This window comes from Danio aesculapii, chromosome 14, assembly GCF_903798145.1.
Source record: "Danio aesculapii chromosome 14, fDanAes4.1, whole genome shotgun sequence".
Lineage (NCBI taxonomy): Eukaryota > Metazoa > Chordata > Actinopteri > Cypriniformes > Danionidae > Danio > Danio aesculapii.
The window spans coordinates 8,742,079-8,760,449 of record NC_079448.1 but is presented as its reverse complement, the minus strand read 5'-3'; the positions used below and the strand labels follow the sequence as shown (position 1 = coordinate 8,760,449).

The following is an 18,371-nucleotide window of genomic DNA, read 5'->3' as shown; positions in this document are numbered from 1 at the left end:
CACGGCTCTCAGGAATAACCTTTCGCTGAAATAAAACTTGAAAATGGGGAGAAACTCTCATTGTTAGATAGATGTTTCACTAGCTGTGTTTGTAACAGCACATTTTGAAGAATTGGATGAGAAAGGAGTGATGAAAAAGGCACATTTTAAATAAAAACCTCTTAATTCGCGAAAAGGTTTGTAGGAGGAGGATTTTGAAAAATGTGAATAATAAAAGATAAAAACAAATTTGCTAAGTTAACTCTGAAGGGGGTCGCACACCGTATGCGCCGTGGCATGCACATGACAGTTGGAAGTATCGCAGATCAGACGCGCACATTCGAATGTAATTTAAAATGAAACTATTTAGATGGCGCTCTGTGGTATGGCAGAAATATGAACAGTGTTCTGAGTCGTATCTGGACGCTGCGGACAGCTGGCTACTTGCGGCGTCGGTGTGCGTACCCTGATAGACATCTATGTTTAAAAGCAAGCGGCGCATCCGGTCTGCGACCCCCTTGATGTAGTGATAATTACACTCATGTGACCATATGATCAGCTGTCTCCATTATGCTTGCCTTGTTTACTGTTGGTTACTAGGCAACCAATACTACAGTGAGCTGCTCTAACAACTGTGATGGAAATGCATCAAATTCTGGATTTTGGGTGTTTTTTTTTTTAGGATGAAAACCTGAAAGGTTGTGAATTTTTGGAATGAAAGATAAAGAGATTTTAAAAAGTAGTGTATATTTACATCATAGTACCGAATTGTATTTCGTGTTGCATTTATATTTTTTATATTTTTTTTATATTATGCATTTAGATTTTTTATATTCTATTTTCTATATTTCTAATTTACGGAGCTCAGGATTAATTTTTTTAAATAATACATTTAAAGGTATGTAAGTTTGACACCCAGTGGCTGAACTAGGTATTGCACACCTGGTTCAAAACAAACCCAAGCACAGGTTGCCAGATTCACGAACAGTGTGCCTGACTGTCGAGCCTAAAGGTTGACTGAAATTGAGTTCTAAATGAAAGCAGCGGCACGTGATAGAAGGAATATTTTCCATATTAAAAGGAATTTTTGTTCTAAGCACCACCAGAAAATTATATTTTAGAAACAGCTTTTATTTCTTGCAGCAAAACAACAGAAAACTGACAATGATCACCTCAGGTACACCTCATGAGCTTTATTTCAATGTTAAATACTAACAATGTGGGTTTGAACGCCATTTCATATGACATTTAATGACATATACTGAAAGCAGCAGCAGATCTTAAAATAAAATAAACCGTTTGAAATTGAACTTTAGAACTGTGACTCAAAACCAACACATATCAGTCATTCAGCATGTATATTTAATAAAAGAGGCCAAGTTAAAGAGGTTTAACATGTATTAAATAGATTATAAACCTTACCATCTCACTGGAGTGCAGTGAGTGCACTATTCTGTGCTTCTGAATGGCTATATTTAAGTTTCTATCATGTTTCATCTGGTGCAAACAGCCAAATTGTAGCAAAATCATGTAGCATGTTGTTAGAACACGAAGTTACAACATAACCTGCTCACCTAATGTTTACGGTCGTAATATTTATATTATTTGCTAATTAATAACCATCTCATGTGGAACTCTGAATCTGCTTCGCATTTCAGAGTCTGCTACTGTCCACCAGAGGTCGCATTTCAGTCGCGGATGCATACTATGAGAGCCTTCCTGACTGAATAAATGAAATACACTGTTGTCCACCAAGGCAACCCAGGGTGCTGAAATATAATTGGCTAAACTCGGATTAGGCGAGTAAAAAGTATTAAAACAAAGACAGACGTTTCAGCACGTAATGGACACTTTCAAAGCAGAATATCTGACTTCAGCATTGTTTATCAGATAAACAAGTATGTTCAATTAGCATAATTATTAAATATCTGCAATATTATGGTATTTTTATGCTTTGGAAGATTCAAAAACTTACATGCAGCACCTTTAACTGTGTCGTATTTTCCATCAAAACACTTGGACTACATCTGCGACACTGATACTTTTTGCATTTTTTTTTAATATTCAAAATGCTTAATTCTGGTAAAAATAAGCAGATTTTTATATTTCTACCTTTTAAACACAAAAATAGAAGGGAATATGTCAAAAACATGAGGCTGAGTAAATGGTGACTCATTTGAATTTTTAGCTGAACTATCACTTTAATAACACATGACCGGTCCGACTGAAATGATGTGATATTACATGTGATGTTGTTTCTATTCATACCTGCTCTCCATAATCCTCTCCCCAGCTGTTCTTGATGGCCCAGAAGGGAACGCCATTACCTGCGAATAAAAGCAGACAAATATAACCAGCTTAGAGAAAAATTCCACACAGCTGTAAATCTAAGGATCAGTAGTTGTCAAAAGTCTAACGTAGAAATATCTATATGTTTTAGCTTTTAGTTAAATATACTGATGTTTATGTTGATGTAGATTTTATATAGCATATACTTGTGATTGGAGAGTGTAAAACCTTTATGATCTGTGGTAGTTTCAGTTGTGATTAATGCAGGGAAATATGCTCATTGAGGAAATTGCAATATATTCATTCATTTTCTTTTCAGCTTAGTCTTATTTATCAGGGGTCGCCACAGTGGAATGAATCGCCAACTTATTCAGCATATGTTTTACACAGCGGATGCCATTCCAGCTGCAACCCAGTACTGGGAAACACCCACACGCTCTCACACACACTCATACACTATGGCAAATTTAGTTTATTCAATTCAGCTATAACGCATGTCTTTGGACTGTTGGAGAAACCGGAGCACCTGGAGGAAATCCACGCGAACACAGGGAGAACATGCAAACTCCACCAAGACTCGAACCAGCGACCTTCTTGCTGTGAGGCGACAGTGCTAACCACTGAGCCACTATGCCGCCCTGAATTGATTTTGTAAATATTTCTAAATATTTTGCACACATGAATTTGGTTTCATGCATGTGAAATTTGGCTATGCATGTGTATATCGTGTTTTTTTCCTGTGCATTATTATTGGCACTAATGTAGCTCCATACTGCTGTACTCTGAAATGGTCATTTGCATAGCTTTACCATTAAAAACCTCAAGTTCTGATCTGTATTGGTGAATGTAACTCACGTTGTCCGAATCCCACAAGCAGCACAGCATGATCAATCATCCACGGGTTGCAGAAGATCTTCAGAGGATGAGAAACTCCCTTTCTGTAGAACTAGACAGCAACGCAACAAAAGGGGCTTTAGAATGTATTTTCCACAACTTATATGATTGAGACTTTTTGAGAGATTTGAGTTTTTTTAGCATCGCAAACTTGTGCTGCAGCTTTTAAACTTGTTTATTTTACTCGTTATTACACCACCTGATGAAAGACTTGTCGCCTATCCAAGTTTTAGGAACAACAAATAGTAACTTGACTTGTCGTTGATCATTTGGTATCAGAAGTGGCTTATATAAGGCAAAGGCCTCTAGATTATGCTGATTTTACTAAAAATATGATCATGCCTTGATTTTTAATTATTTAATTATGACAGTAAAGTCTGACTTTGATTAGACAAAAGCCTTGTCACTTAACAGAAAGAATGTACAGAATAGAATATAAAGTCATGGTGCAGTGGAAAAAGATTTAATATTGTGTATGACTCCCATGAGCTTGGAGGACTGCATCCATACATCTCTGCAATGACTCAAATAACTGATTATTAAAGTCATCTGGAATGGCAAAGGAAGCGTTCTTGCAGAACTCCCAGAGTTCATCAAGATTCTTTTGACTCCTCTTCAATGACTCCTCCATCTTTCCCCAGACATGCTCAATAATGTTCATGTCTGGTGACTGAGCTGGCCAATCCTGGAGCACCTTCACCTTCTTTGCTTTCAGGAACTTTGATGTGGAGGCTGAAGTATGAGCGCTATCCTGCTGAAGAATTTGCTCTCTCCTGTGGTTTGTAATGTAATGGGCAGCACAAATGTCTTCATAGCTCAGGCTGTTGATGTTACCATCCATTCTGCAGATCTCTCGCATACTGATTGTAACCCCAAACCATAATTTTTCCTTCACCAAATTGGACTGATTTCTGTGAGAATCTTGGGTCCATGCGGGTTTCAATAGGTCTTCTGCAGTATTTGTGATGATTGAGATGCAGTTCAACAAATGATTCATCAGAAAAATTTTCTGCCGCTTTGGTTATTTTCTGCCGCTTTCTGGTTATTTTCATCAACCAGATCAACCAGAATTATTATTTATAATAATTTATAATTATTTTTAGTTATATAGTTATAGTTAAACAAATAGCTCTTACAACTGGGATCCTGTATGTTCAGCTGCGGTGTAGTGCACTAAAAACTCAAAATTCTGCCTAGAACATTATGGTCATGGGTCAAAACAAAAATGACTTTAAGCAGCAAAGAGTAAAAGAATAGCCACATTTTTTCTTTATTTTTTCATAAATAATATTTTCTGTCATTATCCTTCAAAGTAATAGCTTTTACTAATTAGTTTTTTATACATTTTAATGTGATGTACATTAAGTACAAATTAAGTATTGTAAGGTAAATTGTAGGTTACTTATATATATCAAAATATATATATATTAAAAATATATGAAAATATAAGCAATATCACAAAAGTAGCAGTGCGATATGGCTGTATATCGGCACTGGTGGGAGGCATGCGTTGGCTCGAGTACCTAAGTTCACCTCACCAGTGACGATATACAGCCATATCGCATTGCTACACGTGTGATATTACATTTATACAACAGTTCAACGGAATAGTCGTGTATATAAAAAAGAAAATCAAAGTTATTCTCCCCTAAGGACTTATTATGTGGTCTCTGTCGCCAACTTGTGGCAGAATGTCAAACGTCTTTGCTCTGCTCAGTATGACAGAATGATGGACGCGAATGCACTGAATCTCCAAAATTAAAAATATTTTAAAATAGGCACTATCCTTATAAATAAACTGCACAGTTGCAATCAAAACAACTACATTCTTGCCCAAAAAGCCTCAAAAGTAAATTATTGTCCAACAGCTGCAATACTTGTTAAACTGTACTGAGCTTATTGATCTGCTGTCACTCCATGTCGGCGGAGTAATACACAAGGGTGAAAAGGCTGTTCGAGTGCTGTTATTATGGGAATATAGCACATCTATCAGCCAATCAGATTCGAGAACCAGAAAGAACTGTTGTATATATATATATATATATATATATATATATATATATATATATATATATATATATATATATATATATATATATTTATATTTATATTTATAATTGAAAATTTTAAATAATTGATTCCTCTGCTTATAAAACAATCACTTTTGTAATCATCTAATTTTTTACCCTAATTTCTCTCAGTTTTTTTTTATTTTTGTTACCTGCATGGCAAAAGCGTTGAGGGCAGCAGACACCGGACCATTCTCAGCCAGAAAAGCAGCAATCTCTACACAAGGCAATGAGAGTATAGTATTTATTTCTATAACACTTGGTGTGCGGTATAAATTTACATTCACATTAAAGTAAGATTAACTTGTCGCTCACATTTCTCTCCAGGCGTTCTGCTATAAATATTTGATATTTTTAATTTCCTGCTTTAATTTCCTTTTCCCATCAGCAGTGTTGATTTAATGTGTTCTTCCTTTGATTACATTTATTGACATATATATCATGTTTTCCCTCACCCTTCTCATCTTTGGGCAGCTCCACTGAGCTATTAATGTAGGCGGCCACTTTCCCTGTGGCGAAATCGCAGCTCTGCTTGTGTCCAGTGTAGCTGTAGTCTGTTTCAGTCTCCAGACCTCCTTTACAGGTGAGAAAGAAAGAAAAAGGCACATTTAAATGGCACGTTTATTTATTCTTACAGATTCCACATAGCTTAAAAATGCCTTACCAAGGTTTTCGATGGCTTCATAAGCGTTAGATGGCAGCCCGCCTCCACATGCCTGGTCCAGCTTATCACAGTCCACCAATTCTGTGATGAGAAGTAAAAACTAATGAATATACATTTTTAATAATTCAACTTCAGACTAATACTTCATGTGTATGCTATAGCACTGCACAGCCTTCATCCTATATTATTCATGAAGGACATGAACAAAATGATGCTGTGTGAGGAAAGATTATCTTGTTTCCTAGAGAATATACAAATACATTACTATTAAAATGTTTGGGGTACGATTTAAAAAAACATCCTTATTTTTCCAAAGACCCATATTCCTCTTATATGTTTTCTTGGTTTACATTGAGAAAGCCATCCCTGAAAGTAAACCCTACTGAAAAAAAACAGCTTAAACCAGCCTAGGCTGGTTGGATGGTTTTAGCTGGTCAACCAGGCTGTTTTTGAGGGGTTTTGGCCACTTCCAGGCTGGTTTCCAGTCATTTCCAGCATGGTCTTAGCTGGTCTTGCTGGGAGATGACCAGCCAAAACCAGCTATGTCCATCTTAAACCAGCCTGACCAGCTAAGAACATGCTGGAAAGGGCTGGAAACCAGCCTGGAAGTGGCCAAAACCCCTCTAAAACCAGGCTGCTCAACCAGCTAAAACCAGCCAACCAGCTTAGGCTGGTTTAAGCTGTTTTTTTCAGTAGGGAAAATAATGCTAAAATCATTAATGTAGCTTTTTAGAATTATATTATCGTGTTAACATTGCGTTAGCACACTGCCAGTATGTTATTAACAATTTTAGCAATGCTATCTTGCATTAACATAAATACACTTGTTTTGCTATGTTGCTGTCATGTCTTAAGTTAGTTTGATGTTTTAACACCATGCTAGCATGTTAGTAGAACATTTCTGAACTTTTTTGCATGAATTAACATTGCTATCATGTTTATTAAATGTTTATATATAGTATTAACATGTGTGTTACTGGTGTTAGCAAGTTTTTGAATTTTGCTAACGGGTTTCACTGCATGTTAACATCATATCGCATGGTAATAACATGTTGCTAGCATGTGTTGTTAATACTCTGCTAGCATGTATTAAATTAATGTTACTATCAAGTTTCTTGATTTGCATTTTTACAATTTTGCTTGGATGATTTAGAATGTTGTCAGCATGTGTCTGACATTTAACATATGACGAGCATGAATTGGCAAGTTGCTAGCATGTTTAAAATATGACTAGAATAAATGAACACGTTGCTAGCATTTTTAAACATGTTTTTAAACATTGGCTACATTAACATTTTTATCAGCATTTTAACGGTTATAAAACATAGTATAAAACGATTGCTAGCCTGTTTCTAGCCATGTGTTTGCATATTTAACAGTGTGCTAGCATAAAATAGCATACTGCTACCATTATTTAATGTTGCTAACACATTCCTAACATGATTACAATTTTGTTCCCATTCTAAGCATGTTTCTAATATGGTATACACATCATTCACTTCAATGAATATGTTGCAAGCAGGTTCTTAGCCAGATTAACAAGTTGTTCACATGAATTAGCATGTTTCCATAATGTTTCAACCCAATGCTAGCATGTTACTAACATGTTTCCAGCAAGTATAGAATGTTTAAGCTGGCTGATAACATCACTTGGCATGTTTTTGTTTAGCATTTTGCTAGCATTTAACTAGCACATTTAGCATCTTCAGTGCATTAGCAGCTACACTTTGTACATACCCTGCTCAGAAAGAGAAAGCAGCTGTCCAGTTTTCTTGAACCACTGTCCCTCGATGTTTCCAGTCACAGAAAATGCCCAGCAAGAGCCACACATCCCCTGCAACAGATAATTTAACATACTAATCATAATAAAACTGATACTTTACACATTGTTCATCATGATATGAGTTTTATAAGCACTGAAAATATTATCAGCTAATTCCGATTTTGATCGCTTCTGCTGCAAAATCTATATCATAAAAGCCCATTTCTGTTCTTTTGCACCTATATGTTTGGCCTTGAGTTTGGTTGGAATTAAATCTAAATTGACTCTTCTTATGTTTATATGTATATAGTAGTGACTGTTATGAACAATGTACCTGTGCACTTAAATTTTTTGTAACAATTAATTTGCCCTCATAATCTTTTATCAAACTTTTCTTCACTTCAGGTCACATGTAATGCCTTTAGGGCAGAGCTATCAGTCCTTTAGGGTGGGGATATCAAGACGTGTCTCATTTCTGCCCTTCTTTCATCCATTTGTCAATCTTCTTTCATTTTATTAGCAATGCTAATTAGCAATCATCTTCCAAAGATCCAATCTGTTCCCAAAGGATAAAATCATGCTCCGCCGTGATGTTTTTCCCTCAATTTAGGACTGTTTCAACATAATGTGCATCATGATATGAGAAAAAAGACAATCTTAACATCTGTTTAATGGTGAATTTAAAAATGCCAGTATAAATGTTACTTGAAAACAGGCAGAAGTGTAAAGAAGGCATTAATTCCACTCATTGATTCATTCTGAATGGTTTACATGGTTAATCTGTGCGGACATACCTGATTCTTCACAGGACTGACCGCTCCGTGGTCCCTCCAGTCCCAGGTGTCAGGAGCGGGTGCGCTGGCTGGACTCGCAGGCTTCATCTCTTTCTTCAGACTCCACTGACTCAGCATTGGGTTCAGGTACATCATCCTGAACTCATCCTCTAGACAAATCAATATGAGCAGTACACATTTTCAGAATCTTGCAGTAGATTAGATGTGCAAGTATTTGGCATTTGTCATTCTAAAAATGGGGCGGCACAGTGGCTCAGTGGTTAGCACTGTCGCCTCACAGCAAGAAGGTTGCTGGTTTGAGTGCCGACAGCGCCAGTTGTCATTTCTGTGTGACGTTTGTATGTTCTCCCCGTGTTTGCGTGGGTTTCCTCTAGGTCAGGGGTGTCCAAACTCGGTCCTGGAGGGCCGGTGTCCTGCAGATTTTAGCTCCAACTTGCCTCAACACACCTGCACGGATGTTTCTAGAAAGCCTAGTAAGTGCTTGATTAGCTAGCCCAGGTGTGTCTGATTGGGGTTGGAACTAAACTTTGCAGGACACCGGCCCTCCAGGACCGAGCTTGGACATGCCTGCTCTAGGTGCTCTGGTTTTCCCCAAAGTCCAAAACATGCGCTATAGGTGAATCGGGTAAACAAAATTGGCCGTAGTGTATGAGTGTGTGTGTGTATGTGAATGAGAGAGTGTATGGGTGTTCCTCAGTGCTGGGTTGCAGCTGGAAGGGCATCTGCTGCATTCCGCTGTGGCAACCCCTGATAAATAAGAGACTAAGCCGAAGGAAAATAGATGGATGGATGGCATTCTAAAAATTGGCTATACAACCCCACTAACTGGTATTTTCACCCATCATTTTGATTCATAAATCCATAATCGTACCTGTGAGGTCGCTGAACTTGGTGATGCCGTACTCAGCTGATCCCTGTTCCAAAGACTGGAGCGTCTGTGCGGTTTTCATATTCTCCTGGAAAATGTGCAAACGCTTCTCTGCCTCTGTGGAGTTTACAGTTTAAATTCATTAACTGAATTTGTTTTATGAAAACACTTTATGTATCCACATAACTGGTAGTGTACAGATATAGTTAAAATTAGTGATATTTTAGTGTCAATTGAGATGCTATTCTAGTTTGCACTTGATTAATTTAAATAAATTTTTATATATTTTGTCTTAGTGATGGTGTGTGTGTGTGTGTGTATGTGTGTATGTATGTATTTATATATATATATATATATATATATATATATATATATATATATATATATATATATATATATATATATATATATATATATACACCTATATATATATACAGTAAAATAAAATAAACAAGGGGGCTAATAATTCTGACTTCAATTGAATGTGTGTCTATGTATATATATACTGTGTACACATATATGTGTACACATATATACTGTGTACATATATATATACATACACACACATTCAATTGAAGTCAGAATTATTAGCCCCCTGTTTATTTTATTCCCCAATTTCTCTTTAACGGAGTGATTTTTTTTTCAGCACATTTCTAAGCATAATAGTTTTAATAACTCATTTCTAATAATAATAATTTGCCATGATGACAGTACATAATATTTTACTAGATATTTCTCTAGACACTTCTATACAGCTTAAAGTGACATTTAAAGGCTTAATTAGGTTAACTAGGCAGGTTATGGTAATTAGGCAATTCATTGCATAACGATGGTTTGTTCTGTAGATAATCGAAAAAAAAGCTTAAAGTAATTAATAGAGCTTAAAGGGGCTAAAAATTTTGACCTTAAAATGTTTTTAAAAAAAATTAAAACTGCTTTTATTTTAGCCGAAATAAAACAAATAAGACGTCTCTCTCTCTCTCTCTCTCTCTCTCTCTCTCTCTCTCTCTCTCTCTCTCTCTCTCTATATATATATATATATATATGTATGTATTGTTATTTTTTATATATATACATTTATATAAAGTTTGTTTTGACATTTTTTGATATTTTTTATATTTGATACGTTTATGTTTAGATATATTTTAAAAAGTATGTGTTTATAATACTAATTATATATGAATTTAAATATCTATGTAACAACATTTTTGCTATAGTTTTGTTTCTATGTATGTGTGTGTATCACATATACATAACAAATATTTGTAATGCACACACATATAAAATAATCTTTTATTTTGGATGCAATAAATCTTTCCCTAGCACTAAAACAGTATATACATATTTTTTTTTATTTTCATGTTTTGTTGTTATTTATTGATTGATTTATTTTTTCAGACATCTGTATTTTAATTTTAGTTATTGCAGTATATCAAGCTAAAAAGAGAAATAACTTCTTGTTAAACAACTGAAATAAAATTGTGTGTATTTTATTTCAGATATCTTATATTTAATTCCAACAACAAATATTTTAATGAGTAGTTTTTTAAACTTCTAGTTTTAGACTTGAACTATTATTATTAAATAACATTTTTATTAATTATTATTAAATTACATTAATATAATTACTTATTCATATAATACACAAGAAAAATATTCACTTATTACTTGTACTACAAGTACTTTAGCAATTAGACTAAAACGATATGATACAATAATATACGATAACATAAAAATGTGAGAAAATCATAGTGTATATATATATATATATATATATATATATATATATATATATATATATATATATATATATATATATATATATATATATATATATATATATATAATCTAAAGTTTGCTCTGTATTCTACCTACCTTCTTGAGAGCTGTATGTTCGGTTGTATGTAATCATAAAGTTTTTAAACATGGTCAGAAGCTCCACAGTTTCCTAAAAACAGCAAAAAAAATTTACATATTATGAAAAGCTCACAAATGTTATTTTTAGCAAACATTTCACACACATATTCATACCTTCATGGGTTTGCTGTGGGTTAGAGGTACAGCCGCAACCTTTTTGAGCTCCTTCAAAACTAAGGTATAAACAAAATCAATGTTAAAATATTAAAAGCACATGTGTTATCAAAATCCTAAAGAGTCCTAAAAAACAATGATGATTAAGCACGTCTGTGGTTTACGGCACATCAGTAGGACTACATGAGGCTGGCAGATCTGCCATCTGTCCCAGGCTACTGACCCGCAGGCTGGCATTTCTGTTTAAGTAGCGTGGATTTATTTTCCCAGGGAATGTCCCAAACCTCGAACAAACAAACCTCAGTCTGTGGAGAGACAGAGAATGGGGTGATCAAAAGAGAGAATGAGCATTACAAATATGAATAATCAGCATGTTTTCAAGTTTGACTCAGGCCAACATGTGTGGTGCTGTTTTATTAATTGTGTTAGTATATAAATGAACAAAAAACATTCATTATAATAATACATTTTTGTTTATGATTAACTTTTCTTAAACTCAAAGTACTGCAGTGTATTCAAACAAAATAAGAATACAACCAAAATCAAAACTTGCATAAAATCACAGTAATATTTTACAAAAAAACATGCATTTGTAGTTAACAGGCAAGTTTGACTTATGTCAAAATGTCTGGTGCAGTTTTTGTAATTTTGTGACTATATACAGTTGAAGTCAGAGTTATTAGCCCCCCTAAATTTTTAGCCCCCCTGTTTTTCCCCAATTTCTGTTTAACGGAGAGATTTTTTCAACACATTTCTAAACATAATAGTTTTAATAACTCATCTCTAATAACTGATTTATTTTATCTTTGCCATGATGACAGTACATAATATTTTACCAGATATTTTTCAAGACACTTCTACACAGCTTAAAGTGACATTTAAAGGATTAACTAGGTTAATTAGGCTAACTAGGCAGGTTAGGGTAATTAGGCAAGTTATTGTAAAACGACGGTTTGTTCTTTAGACTATCGAAAAAACATATAGCTTAAAAGGGGCTAATAATTTTGACCCTAAGATGTTTAAAACGTTAAAAATTTAAAACTGCTTTTATTCTAGCCGAAATAAAACAAATAAGACTTTCTCTAGAAGAAAAAACATTATCAGACAAACTGTGGAAATTTCCTTGCTCTGTTAAGCATCATTTGGGAAATATTAAAAAAACAAAATAAAATTCAAAGGGGGGCTAACAATTCTGACTTTAACTGTAAATAAACAAAAAACATTAATAAAAATATTAATAAAAATATTAATAATAATAATAATAATGATAATTATAATACTTTTTAATTATGATTAACTTTTCTTAAACTCAGTGTGCTACAGTCTATCCAACAAAATAAGAATACAAGCAAAAAAAATCTAAATATCAAATTTGCATAAAACCACAGTAATGATTTACAAACAAAAACCCCCAAAATGCATAAACGACATGTTCTTGTAGGTACGGGCCCTATTACAACATTCTTGAAGAGGGGGGGTGGGGGGGTGAATGTCGCGGATGAAAGGGGAGACGACGGGATTGGGTGGTTTGTGGTTGGGGGCTGTAAAAGAGTGAAAGACAATGAAGATCGGATGGGGTAGTTGATTGGTGGTTTTGATTGGGCCCCCCTAATAATAACTATGGGGACCGCAAAACGACGTGGGCTCTCAGAATCGTTCTAACTCGGTTGGTAAATTACAAATTAAACACTTTACTAAAAAAATTTAATTATCATACTGGATTTTGTGGCACTGTATGGAATTATTCAGGACATAAAGTCAAACCTGAATGCATGCTAATAATGTACACAATGAAATCTCAAAGTAAATGTGTTGTCTGTTCCATCTTGAGTGTTAAACAGACAGTTCACCTAAAAATGAACATTTACTCACAATTTAATTGAGCTAAAATGGTTCCAAACCTGTTTGAGATTCTTTATTATTTTGAACTTTCTTTCATCTGTTGAACACTGAAGAAGATATTTTGAAGAAAGCTGAAAACGTGTAACCATTGATGGAAGCTTTCAGCTTTCTTCAAAATATCTTCTTTTGTATTCAACAAATGAAAGAAAGTCAAACGGGTTTTGGAGCACATGAAGAGCGAGTAAACGATGAGTTTTGGGTGAACTATCTCTTTAAGAAACAAAGGTTTTGATGTTTTTCCCAAAGGCAGAATTTGCTGTGATCTTTCTTATAGCTTACGAATTAGCGTTTGCTCACCTTCTGTTTGTGAGGCTCTAGGAAGAAGTCACAGGTGTCCACAGCGCTCAGTTCTGCAGCTTTCTTACATTGAGTGCTCCCAATCTCCACCATAATACTGTACCGGATACCTTTCACCAGCTAGACACAATAAAGTGTGGAAATTTAAGGCACTCTCTTATCAAACCTCTAAGTAGAATTCAACCCTTGTTATTTAACAACACTGGTAATTAGATTCAGTAACTAAATTGTACTCTCACTGGCCACTTTATTAGGTACACCTGTCCAACTGCTTGTTAACGCAAATTTCTCATCAGCCAATCACATGGCAGCAACTGCATTTAGGCATGTAGACATGGTCAAGATGATCTGCTGCAGTTCAAAGCAAGCATCAGAATGGGGAAGAAAGGTGATTTAAGTGACTTTTAACGTGGCAAGTTTGTTGGTGCCAGACAGGCTGGTATGAGCATTTAAGAAACTGCTGATCTACTGGTATTTTCACACACAACCATCTCTAGGGTTTACAGGAAATAGTCCGAAAATATCCAGACAACATCAAAATATCCAGTGAGCGGCAGTTCTGTGGAAGCAAATGCCTTGTTGATGCCAGAGGTCAGAGGAGAATGGCTAGACTGGTTCCAGCTGATAGACAGACAACAGTAACTCAAATAACCACTTGTTACAACCGAGGTATGCAGAAGAGCATCTCTGAACGCACAACACGTCCAACCTTGGGGCGGATGGGCTACAGCAGCAGAAGACTACACCTCTTGCCACCCATGTCAACTTAGAACAGGAAACTGAGGCTACAATTCACACATGCTCACCAAAATTAGACAATAGAAGATTGGAAAAACGTTGTCTGGTCTGATGAGTCTCGATTTCTGCTGCAACATTCAGATTGTAGGGTCAGAATTTGGCATGAAACAGCATGAAAGTATGGATTCATCCTGCCTTGTATCAATGGTTCATGCTGGTGGTGGTAGTGTAATGGTGTGAGGGATATTTTCTTGGCACACTTTGGCCCATTTGTCCCAATTGAGCATTGTGTCAATGCCACAGCCTACCTAAGTATTGTTGCTGACCATGTCCATTCCTTTATAACCACAGTGTACTCATCTTCTGATGGCTACTTCAAGCAGGATAACAAGCCATGTCATAAAGCATGAATCATCTCAGATCAGTTTCTTGAACATGACAATGAGTTCACTGTACTCAAATGGCCTCCATAGTCACCAGATCTCAATCCAATAGAGCACCTTCTGGATGTGGTGGAACGGGAGATTCACATCATAGTTGTGCAGCCAACAAATCTGAAGCACCTGCATGATGCTATCATGTCAATATGGACCAAAATCTCTGAGGAATATTTCCAGTACCTTGTTGAATCTATGTCATGAAGGATTAGCGCAGTTCTGAAGGCAAAAGGGGTCCAACCCGATACTGGTAAGGTGTACCTATTAAAGTGGCCGGTGAATGTATATAGATCTGGCTATCTTTGCATGACTCACTGACATATAACTACAGAATGGCTCTTTCAACATTATACTACATATTATTTATAATATAAACTTGGAAAAAACCAACAACGTAACAGCAAAACTGCAAATGGCTCCTAATATGTAAAGTTTTTCTTTTCATTATACCCTGAGGTTACTTGGCAACAATATTAAAAAAAAATATATATTTTTTAATTCTGAACTTCACAGAAAGACTTGAACGCAACATCGGTCTATAGGGGTTTTATAGACAACCTTGGAAATTTGGACTCAGCATTTTTGAAAAAATGCAATTCGGATATAGTTACATGCTGCTCTTTCTGTAATATACCCAATGAAACTGCTGATCATATTTTTTCAAATTGCCCTCATACACAATGCTTTGGATGGAACTTTATTTGGTTATTCATCACAAAATACTACCGAGATTCTTGTTATCTTTTAAGGATATCCTGTTTTTTTCAATAGTCCTGATGATAATAGTAAGGTATGTTTCATAATTAACCTCCTTTTAATTCTTGCAAAAAAACTGCTGTAAATTCTCTCAACGTATACCTTCTTTTATAGTTTTTGTAAAGGAACTTCAACAGTACATTTGAGCTACTGCTACCTCTAAAACTATTAATAAAACTATTAAAACTGTTAATTTATTTTCCTTTTTTAATTTGTTTAACACCTTATTTTATATTATCTGTTGTTGTTTTTTTTTTTGTTTTGTTTTTTTTCTTGTATGTGCTTATTTGATGATCTATCTCTCTGTAAAACTCATGTACAATCTATGTAACAAGATGATGCTGATGCTGTTTTTGGTACCCTGACATTAATAAAAATAAATAAATAAATAGATTTTTTAAAACTTGGGAAGGTCTCTTTGCATATAAAATTAAAATTTTACTTCAAACTGTACTCGCGTTGGTCATAAAAATGATTAAAGCATACAACTAATGTCATACAATACACTGTAAACCCTAATGCTTTCTTTACTTAAACAATTAAATAAAGTTAACTGAACATAACTAAAACTTCTGCATTTTGGTCCTAGCACTTAAAAATATGAGTTAATTTAACTTATGGACCATGAAAATGCATAAACTTATGATTTCAAGTGTAGTGAGCTCAAAGTCATAATTAATCCTTTGAAAAAATATGTCATTTTCACAAATGTAGTCTTGACTGTAAAATTCTAACATGTGCAACCTTTTATGGTCTTTTTTTTAAATCAGAAAACAAATGGCTTCAGGTATAATTATACATCATAATGTGAATAAATGGCTACTTATTTTTTGTTTAATTTATTTAAACATTTTTTCATAGTATATTATTACACACACACGCACACACACACACACACATACATATATATATATATATATATATATATATATATATATATATATATATATATATATATATATATATATATTGTAACGGAATGAAATGTCTGCCACTTGTTTTGTTGTTTTTTTGTTTTGTTTTTTTTTTTTGTTTTGTTATCCATGGAATAATGGAAATAAAAAGACTGTTCTAATGGAACTACAGGGCACTAGAGAGTATTAAGTTTGGTGAACAGAACAATTTAAGTAGTCTGCATTGACATTCTACATTAAGTATAGACTCTACAAAACCGGGAATTTAAATAAACCTAAATATGCAAGTTTTGGGAGACTCCGATTAAATTGAGGCAACGAGTTTTCTTAATTAATTTAGTTCAGTCAACTTATTAGGGGTTTCAGAGTACAGTAGATCACTTTCTAATAATTCATATAACTAAATACATTTGTAACACATTAAAATCACACAAGCTGCAAAAATAACAGTAGGTTATATTATATAAATAGATGTAATCCACTTCTGCGCAAAAGGCGCGCAGTGTTGTGCTGCTTAAGTTAAATCCGCTCAGCAGTTACGTATGAGGCCTCTGCGGTTGTTTACGTGTTTTAATCACGTGAAAGCGGTTAAAATAACTCCTTATAATAAACTTAATGTCTAATATCACGCAAATCATTGTTGTTTATAATGAAAGATTAGATTAAACAAATTAAACGTATCGACAAAATGACATTTTATATCCACTGAACTGACGTTAATCGGAAATTAAAGAGATTGTTTTTAATTTAACGTTAACGTTACCTGTTTGCTGGCAGAAAGGATTTTGCTGACACGCCGTATATGCATCGCGTTGGAGCCCATATTATATCGTTCCTCGGCGAACTTCACTGCTTTCATAACCCCTGGGTCAGAATCCGCCAGACGGACCGGAGATCCCGGAGCTCCGATAACCGGGCGGTCCGGGCCATCTTCTAAACCCAGAACCAACCCGACCAACACCCAGCAGGCGATGACGGTGAAACCGCGGCCGAAGTACATGTTGTCAAACTGTCAGGACAAAAAGCAGCGACGTCAGATCAGCAGAGGTTTGTGTGTTCGGGTAGCTCGCAGTGTTTTGATGCTCCACACGGCACAGTGTCAGTCAGTGTGAGGCGCCCCGCATAAAGATGGACGCCCTAAAAGACGCAGTGATGATGCTGAGGATGATGCCCTGCAAAAAGATGGAGGACTGATGCCCCTCTGCCTGTGTGTTGTTATTTAACGACTAGTAGCTTTAACATACATTTATTGAAACGTACTTCATCTAACTACTTTCTACTACTACTACTTTCACTATGTATTCATTAGATAATACGTAGTGCTCATTATTGGTTTGGTACTAGTGATGTTATAATGTTATAGTAGTATAACACTTATTTTATTCTAGTATTTATTTGTTTAACCCTGATATCGCAGGAAAATTCTCAGTATTAATTGAGAATTGTTGTTGTTTGTTTGATTGACTGGTTTAATTTATTATTTATATCTGGTAACAATTATTATCTTACAATTGGTACAGTTCAGTTCAATACAAAAAAATCTTAGTAAAAAAATAAACGTAGGCTACATACTGTGTAATAAATGTGTAATAGTATCTTTTTAATAAAAAATTATTTTTCTTTAATAAGGTACACAGGTTTAATTTAGACAGACAGACAGACAGACAGACAGACAGACTGATAGATAGATAGATAGATAGATAGATAGATAGATAGATAGATAGATAGATAGATAGATAGATAGATAGATAGAAATTTATAGACAGTAAAATTTACAAGATGAAATTAGCAAATTAATTGGAAATACATTTATGACTTAAGTGACTAGTCATAAGTGTCATCTTTTTTATGTTGAGATTTTACATTACATGAAAGCTGAATTGTGCTTTTTGATTTATGGCTTGTTAGAAAATGACAGTATTTGGTAGAGATTTAACTATTTGAAAATCTGGAATCTGAGTGTTTAAAAAATCTAAA

General features: G+C 34.7%; 1 protein-coding gene across 1 annotated transcript in view; it reads right to left on the bottom strand.

The window, feature by feature from the left end:
- ctsf (cathepsin F) overlaps window positions 1-17,535 on the bottom strand; it is a 19,195-nt gene extending 1,660 nt beyond the window's left edge. Inside the window, exons 1-13 of the mRNA XM_056472273.1 lie at window positions 17,158-17,535; window positions 13,550-13,669; window positions 11,574-11,655; window positions 11,351-11,409; window positions 11,195-11,267; window positions 9,323-9,436; window positions 8,452-8,600; window positions 7,633-7,729; window positions 5,896-5,976; window positions 5,687-5,806; window positions 5,384-5,448; window positions 3,124-3,214; window positions 2,248-2,306 (exon numbers count right to left, since the gene is read on the bottom strand). Of these exons, the coding sequence (XP_056328248.1) occupies window positions 2,248-2,306; window positions 3,124-3,214; window positions 5,384-5,448; window positions 5,687-5,806; window positions 5,896-5,976; window positions 7,633-7,729; window positions 8,452-8,600; window positions 9,323-9,436; window positions 11,195-11,267; window positions 11,351-11,409; window positions 11,574-11,655; window positions 13,550-13,669; window positions 17,158-17,394 (1,347 nt within the window). The 5' untranslated portion in view covers window positions 17,395-17,535. The remainder of the gene's footprint in view (window positions 1-2,247; window positions 2,307-3,123; window positions 3,215-5,383; window positions 5,449-5,686; window positions 5,807-5,895; window positions 5,977-7,632; window positions 7,730-8,451; window positions 8,601-9,322; window positions 9,437-11,194; window positions 11,268-11,350; window positions 11,410-11,573; window positions 11,656-13,549; window positions 13,670-17,157) is intronic.
- Between the last annotated feature and the right edge of the window lie 836 nt (window positions 17,536-18,371).